General features: G+C 44.2%; 1 protein-coding gene across 1 annotated transcript in view; it reads right to left on the bottom strand.

Annotated features, from left to right (window-relative positions):
• S100A11 (S100 calcium binding protein A11) overlaps positions 1-1,503 on the bottom strand; it is a 6,061-nt gene extending 4,558 nt beyond the window's left edge. Inside the window, exon 1 of the mRNA XM_007122572.3 lies at positions 1,345-1,503. Coding sequence (XP_007122634.1) covers positions 1,345-1,488 — 144 coding nt within the window. The 5' untranslated portion in view covers positions 1,489-1,503. The remainder of the gene's footprint in view (positions 1-1,344) is intronic.
• Between the last annotated feature and the right edge of the window lie 11,997 nt (positions 1,504-13,500).

Here is a 13,500-nt window from a genome sequence, read left to right as displayed (position 1 = left end):
AAAAAAAAAAAAGTAACACCTGAAAAAACTCAAGTATTGCAGTTCTCATTCTTAACTAACATGCTCCCTTTCCTCCCAAGGAGCCCTGGTGGCATCCACCTTCCGCCGGGGCGGTCATTCCAGGTCTTCACCACTTGGTGGTGCTGGGTCTCCCTTTTCAAGGTTCCATGTGACATTGATTCCTCGCTTTTGCACGCAAAGGAGAAAAGAGCAATCGGGGGTACAGACTGGCAGACTAAAGCAGGGGCTGGCAAACGTGTTTTGTAAAGGGCCAGATGGTATAAATTTTAGGCCAGTGCGGCTCATATGGTCTCTGTCACTCTGCTTTTGTAGCAGGGCAGCAACCACACAGAAAACTCATGAATGGGCGTGGCCGTGCGCCAATAAAACTTTATTTATGAACACTGAAGTTTGATTTTCATATAATTTTCACGTGTTACAAAGTATTATTCTTCCTTTAACTTTCTTTCAACTATTTAAATATGTAAAATCCGTTCGTAGCTCGTGGGCGAACAGAACCCCGATTTGGCCCTTGGGCGGAAGTTTGCAGACCTCCCTTCACGAAAGAGAGGCCAAGGAAGAGGCATATTTTGGAGGTGGATTAATGGAAAAGATAGAAAGAGTTCAAAATGGGGATGGCAGGAGCCGAGAGAAGAAAAACAGGAGACGGGTTGAGCGCCTAACGAGATGGTGGGCTAGGGGGAAAAAGAAAGGAGGAGGGGGCTTCCGGGCGCCGGGCCCCTCCCACATTCCTGGCCGCCGCTCGGCTAGCAGGGACACGCTTCAGTTTCAGTCTCTGCGTCCTGGCCGTTTGCCGGTCGTTTACTGAAACTCTGATTTCCCCTAGGGCTCAGACCACTAGGTCTGAAACGTGCCCTTTCTGGTCTCTAGAACCGTACATAACTAGCGTCGCCGCGCACAATTCCAGCCCCTGTCTTTAGGTCGTACTCCGGGCTCCGCGGACACCGGCAGCGAGGGGCGTCCCTCACCGGCCGGACACCCCCGCCCCCCGTCCCGGCTAAGCGAGGGGTCGGGGCGGCTTCACCCCAGGCGGGGCTCCGGGCGGGGCGCGGCTCGCAGTGTATTTCCTCTATCCCAGCCCTAGACCTTCGCCAAGAAAAACAAAATGAACCTCCCGTTGCTACCCCTAGGCTGTTATTACAGGTATCATTCAGGGCTTCTTCTTCCTTCCATCCGCTCTTTCCTAATTCCCTGCCATAGATTCATTCGTCCTGCTGTTTCCTGCCATGTCCACATAAAAATCAAAGACCAAGCCTGGTGAAAAGTATGCTGTTGCTTTTTTCTTTTCATGCAAGAGGAAGACAAATAAAAAGCGCAGCTTACCATGTTCGGAGAGGAGCGAAGCACGGGCCTGCGAGCGAGGAGCAGTGAAGCGCGCACTGGGCGGCGGGCCGGGTCTGCTGCCTCTCGGGTCCGCTGCCTCTCGGGTCCGGCCCCACCCGGCTCCGCCCCGCGCGGCTTCCGCATGACTCACGCGCCCCCTCCTCCGCTCCGCCCGCCGCCGCGCGGATCCGGACTGGTCGTCGTCGCCCTTCTTTGCCAAGCGCACGGCTTCACCTTAAAACTCATACAAAACTCATTGTCCTCGCTGAGCCCTAAAGAATCTCTCTCCCCTGTCCCGTGAACCTTGAAGATTTTGGAGTTTTCCGAATTGAAAGTTTTGCATAGCGGTCTTCTGGAAGTCTGTCCAAGTCCGTGGGTCTTTTCCCTGTACAAGCTCACGAGCTCATTCTGGTCATTCATGTTAGACAGGCAGAAAGGTCCCTTTGAAAAACGTGCAACGTGGAGTGTGGGCTATAAGTTCCCTAGAAACCAGGGCTGTCTCTGCTTTCACACTGGAGACGCTAACAGACTAAACGGTAGTGATTTGTGCCAGCTGGAGCACCGTTGTCTCAGACTTCTCTCTAAACCGAAAACAGTTGAAAAAACAAACAAGACAAAGCAAGACCCTAGACCCCAAAGAACTGCAACGGTACAGTACTACTGCAAACTACTGAACCCTGCAAGTAGGGCATTTATCTGTGTGCAGTTGGCAACGGAGTTGGGAGTTGTATGAAGAATCAGAAGCTCTGGGTTCTAATCCTGGATCTGTAATTACTTCATTGCAATACGTTTGGCAAAACCCGTCAGTCCTCTGAGCCTCCATTTCCTTACCTGTAAAAGTAGGTGCCCTTTCCTTTCCTACTTCACAAGATTGTTATGACTATCAGATAAAATGATGGCTTTGAGAGGGCTTCAAAAACGGGAATAGATGCAAAGGAAAGATAATGGGCTGCAGGGCATTGTGTAAACTGCTTCCTGGCATCCCCTCTGCTCCTCCTGCAGCCTCAGATGGTCACTTCTGAGCAGACCTTCATCTCTTCTCACCTACGCCAGACCCACATTTTCAGTTGTTCTTGAATCCACTTGAAAGTCTCACCTGAGCCTCAAACTCAATTCAAGAGATACTTGTTTTCCCTAAATCTGTTTCTCTTCTGTCTTCCTTACCTCTGCTAATGGTATTGCCATTCTTCTATTCTCCCGACTTGAGAACTTTGGAGCCAGGTTTTGACTCTAAATCCCTTTCTTACCCCCAAATCTTATCGAGTGCCAAGTACCATCAGTTTTATTTTTACACTTTCTCTTGGATCTGCCCCTCATATTTTCTATTCTCACCTCTAGTGTTCTAGTTTAGGTTTGCATTCCCTCTTTCCTCCAGTTTCCTAACTGGTCTCTTGCCCTCCAATCTGTTCTATTGACTGTTAAAGACACATTTTTCTAATGTACAGCTCTGATCAAGTGCCTGCTTAAAAACGAAACACAACAAAAGAACCAAACAAGATGGCTCTCTAATGCCTTTTATATCAAATCCAAACTTCTTAGCTTCTATCTGGCTTTGAAAATCCTCTTTAACCTTAATTAGTGAATGACTCCTTCAATTTATTCATTCAAAAAATATTTTTGGGAGACTGCTATGTGCCAGGCCCACTGCTAGGCACAAGAGATACAAACATAAATGTGATATTAATGCCTGCCTTTGGGGTGGTCTATGGATAGACTTTAGACCTATGGTGTTTTGGGGGGTGTTCCATGGATGGCTGCTGGGGTCCACAAATACCCTAAAGGTATATGTGAAATTTTCTGCATAAGAGAACTTCTTCTTCAGAGCTTTCATCTGTTTCTCAGAAAAATCTGTGATCAAAAATAGTAAAGAATCATTGGTCTAAATTACTCCATACCTGAATCATGGGACCTCCCATACATTCCTCTTTAAGGAAAAACACCCCATTTATTGCCTCTGCTGAAAATCCAGCCCCATTAGTGAATTTTTGCATGATTTGACCCTGTGTCCACTGTCACAGCTGATTGGATTGAGGTTAGTGCTGGACTCAAGGACTGCTAGTCCATAGAATGGATAGTAGTGGATGTTTCACGACAGGACGTGAAAAGATGAGCTGGGACCCTTCAGCTTTTTGGGAAACTGAAATTAGCAACACATAGCAAATTAGGCATTTAGAAAAGTGAAGCTGAACATTTGCATGGACAGAATCATGAGGTCATGGCAAATAAAAATTCTGAAGAAGCAGACACCATAAATAGGAGCTATGAAGTTTGGAAAGAATGTGCAGAATAGTGTTCTTGTTCTTCCTGCACCTGGTTGTTTAGTTTTCCTGATTTCATGTAAGGCCTCTATTCTTTCAATAACTTCCCTGCCCTATGAGGTAGCTTGAGTGAAACCAAAGAAAAGAGCTGAATCAAATAAGTATGAATTCTCCAGAACCAGGTTGGGGCATCAGCCCCGCCCAGTGAGGGCTGTCTGTGTTGACAACTCACCAGGGTCATGATGAAAGGGGTTTTCAGTTAAAGGAGGGGAGAGTTCAGGAAGATGGCACGCAAAATAGAATTGGCAAAGTAGGTAAACGGCGTGTCAAAGTGAAGGGCTAAAGTGGGCAAGGAGCTGAGGATGAGTGAGGGCTGGTAAATTGATACCAAGAGACAAAAATGAGGTACAGATGAGTCAGTTTATTCAGGAAATAAATGTGGGGACTTCCACGGTGCAGGGTAATTCTTATGTGCAACCTAAGCTCTGTGCAGGGCTGGGCAGGATCTTAAATGGGTACAGTAGTCAACCATAATAACAGGGGTGTGACCAAGGCACAGTGATACTGCTGGGAATGAAGTGAGTGGTTAACTCTGGAGGAGCGGAGAAAGTGTTGTGGAGAGAGTGAGGCTTGAGTTGGGTAGTGAAGGATGAATAAGAATCCACCAGGTGTAAAAAAAAAAAGTAAATAAAAGAATTCATCAGGTGGATGGGCACAGTGGTGAAGCAAGGTGAAGTCAGTATAGCACAGTCCTGCAACATATTATCTGTATGAGCTCCAGCAAGTCATTTATCTGCTCTGTGCCTTGGTTTCCTCAACTATAAAGTGGGGAGGAGTAGTATTCACTTCATATGGTTGTTGTGAGGATGAAGGTGTAATCATGTAAAATACTTAGAACGTAGAGTGGTGTCTTCAGAGGAACCCTTCCGTAATGGCTTGTGCGGAAGTAAGCAGGGGTGAAGCATATGTGTATTCTCAGTACTTGCAGGTGGTTCGGTAGTCCTGGGCTTTGGGTATAGGGTGATGGTAAATGTGAGCCAGGAGCTGTGGGATTGAGCCTGGAGAGATAAGGGTCAGAGCACTAAGGGCTACGCTTGGAAATTTGGATTGTATCCTGAGGGTCATCTATCAAGAACCACTGAAGAGTTTAAATCAGGAGAGTGACTTGATCCACTTCACCTTTTGGGAAGCATAGAAAATGTACCAGAGAGGAGAGAGACTAGAGGCAAGGAACATATTAGGATATTGTTGCAATAACCAAGGTGAGATGGCCATGGAGGTGGGGCAGGGAATTTCCACGTAATGAGAAGGCAAAAGCAATCAAACTTGGCCTCTGCTTAGATGTGGGGTGTTTGGAAGAGGGTTGAAATCACTTTAGGCGAGAATAGGACCGGGAACAGTCACATTTACTTATAGCTCTTCAAATCTCTGTCTCACCTCAGGGCCTTTGCACATCTGTCTGGTCTGCCTGCAGACCATCTTAGTCGTCTTGGACTCTCATAACAAACTCCCACAGACTGAGTGGTTTAAACAGAAATTTGTTTCCTCACAGTTCTGGAGGCTGGAAGTCCAAGATCAAGGTACTAGTCGACTCAGTTCCTGATGAGGGCTCTTTTCCTGGCTTGCAGATGGTTGCTTTCTTGCTGAGTCTTCACATGGTGGAGAGAGGGAGGGTTCTCTCTCTTCCTTCTGTTATAAGGCCACATTCCTACTGAATTAGGGCTCCACTCTTATGACATTTAAGCATTTAATCATTTAACTGTAATTACCTCTTAAAGACCCGATATCCAGATACAGTCACATTAGGGCTTTAACATATGCAAAGTTTTTGTTGTTGTTGTTGTTGGGACAACACAGTTAAGTCCATAGTATCATCCTTCATATAACTTAGAAATCATCTTCCCTAAGCATTCCTCATCTCCTAAGAGAGTGCTAGGTATCTATGCAAAAAAAGAGTTAACATAGCATCCCGAGACTGCTGTCCTTGGAAAGGCCTGCTTGCAAGGCTGGACTTTGGCTGGCATTTGGGAACTTGGATTTCAAGAGGGTTCCCATCTGTTCCCTCACTGTGCCTAAGAGTGGCTCATTGTGCCTAAATTGTTGGTACAAACAATGTAGTTTATGCCAAGCACCTGCTTTCCTTCTGGGAGTTTGGAGTTTTCTGGTACATGCTGGAGAGAGTGTGCGTATGCGACCAGCCTCCAGTAAAAGCCTTGGGCACCGAGTGTCTAATGAGGTTTTCTGGTAGACAGAACTTCGCATGTGCTGTCACAATTCAAAGCTGGAGGAATTCAACATGTCCTGTATCCACTATATGTTCCCCCATAGCTCCTTGTATTGTAATTCTTACTATACTGTCATTTTCTGTTTACTTATTTATTTTCCTCACTAGACAGCAAGCTACTTGAGGGCAGAGCCAGTATCCTACTTACTGCAGTGTTCCCTTGAGTGGGTTCACAGGGTATGGAGAAGGAGTTACCAGAATGGGAAGGCACATGTACAAGGTTGAGAGGATACAAATGATAGAGCAAGGTCTCAGAGGAGCTATGGTGGATGAATTACTCCACAGAGTGGAAAAGGGGAAAATGAGGAATGAGACTATAGAGGGACCATAGCTTTGGGAGGGCTGCAGAGGAGTATCCTTCCTGATACCCTTGTTGGCATATTGAAGAGGGAGGTAAGGACATGCTTGACAGAGCCCACAGGATTTGAGTAGGAGACTTGAAGAGGTTCTCCATGGTCCCAGAGGGAAATGGAAACAGGAGCTGACTCAGATGGCTGAGTGGCACAAAAGCTTAGGAAGCTATAATTTTGCAGTGACTCTAATACACATGGTTGTATGATTGTGAGGCTGTATGGCTTTCTTCTGGTGTGTTTAGAAATCTAGTCACTGGATCCAAGAGACAGGCTTGTGAAATAGGTTTAGGGTTTTAGAATGGATATAACAAAAGGATAAGGCAGTGGAGGAGTTGAGGGTGTGGGTGAGAAAGTAATCCACTTGATTGGGCATTGTGTACAGGAAGAAAAAGGAAGGAGTGAGGACATGGAAGGTGGGTGGGCACAAAAAAATTTCTCCATAAAAATCACAGAACAAGTTAAATGGAAAAGAGGGATGGAGAGAGCTGGGGATTTAAGAAGTTATTGGTATAATACAAACTTCCAGTGAGTTTAGTAATTTGTAGATAGAACTCTTATGATGGCAAACTCCAAGCATGGCTAAGGGCCTCAAACTGACTGCAGTGTATGTGGCCGTGGGCATGAAGGAGGGAGGTCAAGAGCTATGAGGGTGGGGCATTGGGTGGGTGACCCTCATCAGTGCTGAGCTCAGCCTGGATGATGAGAAGAGCTGGAATGGAGAGCAAGAGTGTGAAGCAGGTTATGCTGTCTGAAGTGAAACAGGTATAGGACACTGACAGGTTGTGGCAGGGGGTCTCAGCGTGTCATCTGCCACTTTCCTTTCTATGCTCCATGCTTTAACAAATGGAACCACTGTTTATCACTCAAAGATCCTCTGTACTTTCTTACCTCTTTGCTGTTACCCAAGCTTTCTCTGCCTTTGAAACATCCTGAATTTCAGTTCCCTCTGATGAAATTCTATGTCTCCTTCAATGAAGCTCCTCCTTCATGAAGCTTTTCTGATCTCCACCACCCACATTTACCCTTCCTTCCATAATATTTTGTAAATTATTTCTTGTGGGGAGGGATTTTAATATTCTGCTGTGTATTACAGGGATTTATGTTAATAGATGTATCTTTTCTGATAGCATGTGAGTTCCTTGAAATTATGGATCTGTCATGTTCATTTTTGTGTCATTCATAGCCATTTGCACATAGTAGGACCCAGTGAACATTCATAGGATTGAACAAATAATATGATTTCAGAGTAGGGGCTGTATTTGGTTTAATTCTGTGTGATTTAACATTCAGGACAATGTTAAATAATTGTTTCAAGAATTGTTGACTCTGTTTTGTTTTTCTTTTCTGGGGGAAGGATCTCAAGTTATTTCTGTTAAGAGTCTTAAATTTTATATAAATTAAGTTATTCAACAAGTATTTATTGAGTACCAGATCCTGTGCTAGGGTCTGAGGGTACAAAGATAAAAAAGTCATGGTTCCTGCCTTTGAGGATCCCCAAATCTAATTTGATTAATAAAACAGGAATGGGCTCCTTCTAGAAACTGAGTCATCTGCATCAGAAGGTGTACACTCAGTCTCTCTCGGGTGAGGCTCTTCCCATTTAAGTCCTGGGCTGGAAGATTTACCTCTTGAAGATAAGAACTGTAAGGGGAGATCCTTTGATTTCTCCCATAATCTGCAGTGCTTGCCCACAGCACTGAGGCCACATTTGCAATATTAAGGAATGAATATTAAGGCCTCAATCTCTGAGGCCACTGTGGTGTAAATGGAAATGCTGGACAAGAAATCTAAAGGTCTGAGTTTGAGTTCCAGCTCTCTCCCTAGATAAACTGTTTTTTATTTCTGAGCTTCAGTTTTCCGTGTGTAAAATGGTGATAGCAATTAAGGAGAAAATAAATATAAAAGGGCTCTTCAAATGGTGGTGTGTTATACAAATGTTAATTACTACTTGCAGTATTGCTGTGTGGATTAAATGAAAGTGTGCTTTGTAGTCTCTACTTTGCAGATCTTGGTGTCACTATTGTTATCCCTTCAAGCCCTTGTCTTTTCACTTCTTGTTGCCTCTGCCCTAATTGCTGGCCCTCACTAATTCCCTCACTTGTCCTAGTGTGATGGTATCTTCAGGACAGACATGGAGTTCCTGGGCAAGCTGGTGGAAGTTAACTGCTTTCCTCCATTGTCTGCACACATCTACATTTTCCTTCATATTCTTCTAGACATCTTTCATGCTGGTGGCTGGAAACCATTAAAGTCCTCCACAGAGTCGTTTTTAGTCTCCAACTGTCATTTGGCAGAGTTGAGAAATTTTCTCTTTCACAATGACCCACGGCAAACTGTTGCATGTATGCTACATTTCTACTCCGAGGAGGCCACACCATATCAGATCCATGTCTAATCCGTTGTGCTCTGAATGTGTCATCAAAGTGTTCTCAGTGGATCTGTATTGCTCATTTTTTTGTCCAAATTTGTCATCTTGGAATTCAAGATGAAATTCAAATCCCAGCTTCTTTTTTTTCATTATTTTCTTTCATTTACTGTGAACTCTGGTCAAGTGGGAACTTTTCACTATTGCCTGTGGGCAGGGTTGATCCTCCTGCGGGTTCTCACTGGTTCACCCACACTAGTTGTTAAAATATTGAAGTTCTTCTCTACCAGTTGCCAAGTGTCCTCCCTAATTTTTTTAAAAAATAAATTTATTTATTTATTTATTTATTTTTGGCTGCATTGGGTCTTCGTTGCTGCACGCGGGCTTTCTCTAGTTGCAGTGAGCGTGGGCTACTCTTCATTGAGGTGCGCGGGCTTCTCATTGCGGTGGCTTCTCTTGTTGCAGAGCACGGGCTCTAGGCTCACAGGCTTCAGTAGCTGTGGCACACAGGCTCAGGTGCTCTGCGGCATGTGGCATCTTCCTGGACCAGGGCTCGAACCCGTGTCCTCTGCATTGGCAGGTGGATTCCTAACCACTTGCCCACCAGGGAAGCCCTGTCCTCTCTTCTTGCCTGAATCTCTGAGTGCCATTCACCTGAAGCCCCAGCCACCTCAGTCCCTCTCCTGGGCCATGTGATTCCCATAATCAAGTAACTTAAGGATTAATGCATGGAGTGGTGAGGGTCTCTAGGACTTGCTCCAGCCTCGTAGCCCGGCCACTGTTCTGATTGGTCAGTGCTAGGCCACAGTTTGAATATCTTCCTTTCTTTAGGAACCCCAGAATTTCCCACTTACTGATTTTTTTTCTTGTGTTTCCTTCCTTTCATCTGGAATTTTTCCTTCATCTTCTCATGTCCAAATTCTACCTGTACAAAGACCCAACTCATAAAGAACCTTCTCCAGGAAGTTTTTTACTTATCTCTTCCAACTAAAAAGGATCTGTCTCTTCATTGATCTACCACAGCCTTTTATCTGCACTTTTTTTGTGGCATGTGTTACAGCCTATCTTGAATTATCGCTATTTAAGTATGTACCACTTTTTTTCCTGTTAGACTGTCAGCTCCTTGAGGACCAGGTATAGTATAATGCCTTTTTTGGGGGATAACGGAGACCCTAAATGTCATTCAAACTACTACTACTACTACTACTACTACTACTACTACTACTACTACTACTACTCATACTCTGGGTCTAGGACAAGTGTGTGATGGGTTAGTAGTAGGCCTGAGGACTTTTATGTGACAAATGAAGAATGTAAAGTTTCTTGTGGTCTGTGTTGCAGTTTTGTTCAACGGTTTGACATTTTTGTGCAATAAGACTTCCTTCTGATTCACCTCTCCCTGGACCCCATATCCCCACCCCCCAGCTCTTGGAAGGCCTAGGAGTGGGCAGGTTAGTTCAGCTCTGTTCCCAGGCTTTAGAGAGAAAATATATGAGTTAGGGTGCTTTTGGGTGAAGATAATAGGAAATTGACTTAAGACAGTTTAAGGAACCATAAAATTATTATTTATTGTCTGTACAACAGGAGTCCCCCGGAGCAGAAGAGGCTCCAGGGTTGATTGATTCAGCAGCTCAGTGATGTCATTAGGGATGAGGTTCTACCTTTTTATCCCATGATCCACTTTACCATTATAATCATAGGTGACACATCCAGGGCATGTATTTTCTTGTTCACATCTCGGGGCGAGACTTGCTTTTCTTTTCCAGAAACCCTGAACAGCCTTCTCTTAAATCCCATTGCCCCACACGGGTTTAGGCCTGCCTATCCCTGAACGAATAGATGGACAAAGGGATGGAATTACCTCAATTAGCTGAGACAAATTGTTTAGGGATGGAATACCTCAATTAGCTGAGACAAATTGTTTAGGGATGGAATGGGTGTTGGGGAGCTGTGTTGGGAGATTGTATTTTCCAAAAATGGCCATAACACTATCTGCCCTCCCACATGCTCTTCTTACAATGTGACCCTCACACTCCCCCGCTCAGGAGGTAGGATCTATGTTTCCTCCCCTTGAACCTGGGTGGGCTTGTGGTGACTACTTTGGAGGTGACACTATGTGATTTCTGAGACTTGATGTTAAAAGGTGACATGGAGGGGCTTCCCTGGTGGCGCGGTGGTTGGGGGTCCGCCTGCCAATGCAGGGGACGCGGTTCGTGCCCCGGTCCGGGAGGATCCCACATGCCGCGGAGCGGCTGGGCCCCTGAGCCGTGGCCGCTGGGCCTGCGCGTCCGGAGCCTGTGCTCCGCGATGGGAGAGGCCACAGCGGTGAGAGGCCCGCGTACCGCAAAAAAAAAAAAAAAGGTTACATGGAGTCTATCTGCTTCTCTCTTGGGGTGCTCACTCAAGGAAACCAGTCACCATGCTGTGAAGAAGCCCAAGCTGCCACATGGATGATCCATGTGCAGGGAAACCACCAGCCAGCACCAAATAGCCAGCCGTGTGAGTGCGCTATCTTGGAAGTGGATCCTCCAGCCTCAAGCTACCTGCTGACACCATGTGAAGCAGAGGAGAGCTGTTCTATAAGGCACTAAGTTTTGGGGTGGTTTGTTATGTGGCAGTAGACAGCTGGAACAGGGGTGCACTCTGGAAAGAATTGTGTTTCCTCAGTGCTTTCTCTGGTGTCTTACTCTTTTTGTCATTGGATTAGTTAGACATCAAGGGCAAGGCCTAAAGTGAGGAAAGAGTTGAAGCCTGAAAGGAATTTTATTGTTTAGTTCAACTTATTCGCTGTCTGGGATTTCTATATGGGATTTGAGGGTTCATGATTTATAATAACAAGCAGTGATTTTGCACATCTCCCTTGAGAAGTTGCAGTAGGAGATGGCTGGTTGTGATTTGGATGTTCAGGATCCAAGGAAAATAATCAATGACGACTATCTACTCCCTTTTTACTTAAAGTACGGCCCACCCTGGAAGGAGTAAGCCTTGTTAAGTCATCTTCTTACCTGTTTTGCCTATTCTAGGAACCAGGATCTTGACTCGCTGTCAGAAGGGTCCACTCAGCTCAAGTAAATATTCCCCAAAGTAACTTATTTATTTGTTTTAACTGAAGATGAGAATGACTGAATTCACACTTTAGAAAAATCTATATACTATTTTTAAAGTGTTAACTCAATCATCAATATATACGTAATAGAGTAATATGGTGTTATTTTAATGGTAACAAATTCTGTGTCTCTTAGGGATCTGACTAAACTCCTGAAGTAGGTGTGGTTAAAGGAATTATTGCTGTCTTGATCTTCTCCTTTGTAATCTTGGGTTTGCTTATTTCCCTGAACTTTTATGTACTTGCTCTTTGCCTTGCTGCCTCTGTCATATGATCCACATTGGTCCCTTCCTGATATTCAGAGCTCCTACTATGAAGTCTTAGAGTTTGTTGACAGTTTCTTAAAGTTCAGGCTTCAAGCACTGTCTTCACCAGCTAACTGGCAGTTGCAGACTTGAATCTCTGTTGAGTGCATTTTGCAGTGTTCTGCTAAAGTGGCCTGTTCCTGGAATTGGCTTTCCTTTCTCTGCACATCCTTTGCCCTACAACCTGGCAACAGTTGGGCTTATGTAGAACATCTGAGCCTTTGGCAGGAAGAGAACAACTTCTAGATTCCAGAGGAGAGAATCTCTCCTCTTTCTCCTCCACTGATCAAATGTGGAGGTAACTTTGGTTGCTTCATGAATTATAAGACGAGACATCCCTAAGCCTTTGGCCCCTCTGGGTTTTTATTATTTCAAGGTTTCTGTTATTTGGACCACTGAGATACTCAGTAAGTATTTGCTGGGTGAATGAATGATTTTCTTTTTTTGTCTAAATTTATTTAAAATTTTTTTTTAGTCTACACAAGACACACTTTATTTATTTATTTTTTTATTGAAGTATAGTTGCTTTACAATGTGTTAGTTTCTGCTGTACAGCAAAGTGAATCAGTTATCCGTATACATATGTCTCCTCTTTTTTGGATTTCCTTCCCATTTAGGTCACCACAGAGCATTGAGTAGAGTTCCCTGTGTTATACAGTTGGTTCTCATTAGCTACCTATTTGAATGATTTTCTATGGGTTGGAATTCTTGGAGCTGATTCCATTAGAGATAAAGAAGCTGAAGCCCAGAGGAGTTGCAGGAGTTGGTGAGGTCTCTTTAAGACTAGGTCTCCGACTTTACTGTAAATACTTGCTCATCCTAGGACTCAGCAGAGCAGCCCTTTCTTTCTGAAGGTGTTCCTGATGGCTTCTCCCATCCACTCCCCATCCAGTAGAGCTGACCAGTGTCTCCACAGTACCCTGATGTCCTTGACTGCTGCAAGCAGTTATTTATCTACGCGTACATCTCTTCCTGTTGAGACTATAAGCTCCTTGAAGATGGACGCCATATCTTAGTTATTTTTTTTTAAATTAACACATAGCGCAGTTGTGGCCTTCAATATGTAAATGAACAGATGAAAGAGTGAGTACATATAGTGACTGCATATCTTAGATTTTTCTCCTGTGATAGTGAATTTCAGCCATTCTGTAAAGCTGTCAGATCAAGTACTTCAACACTTTATAATAAATTATTTTCCTTAGACATTGTATATATGTCTGTAGAGTGCATTTTAATTTTTTCTCTTAAAACTCATTGTTATTATTAGAAAAAGAAATACAGGCTTATTATTGGAAGTTCCAATAATGTAGAAGGCTTTAGAGTGAAAAGCAACAGCTTCTCATTCCTTCTAGACCCACTACCCTCTGTAATCTGTTTCTTAAGGAGTTTTCCAGTAATTATTTTGTTTGATTTACATATATGGAGTCACACTGTATATAATCATTCACCACTTACTTTGTTTTCACTTAATGATTTATTTTGGAC

This window comes from Physeter macrocephalus, chromosome 4 (genome assembly GCF_002837175.3).
Source record: "Physeter macrocephalus isolate SW-GA chromosome 4, ASM283717v5, whole genome shotgun sequence".
NCBI lineage: Eukaryota > Metazoa > Chordata > Mammalia > Artiodactyla > Physeteridae > Physeter > Physeter macrocephalus.
This window is presented reverse-complemented; position numbering and strand designations above follow the sequence as displayed.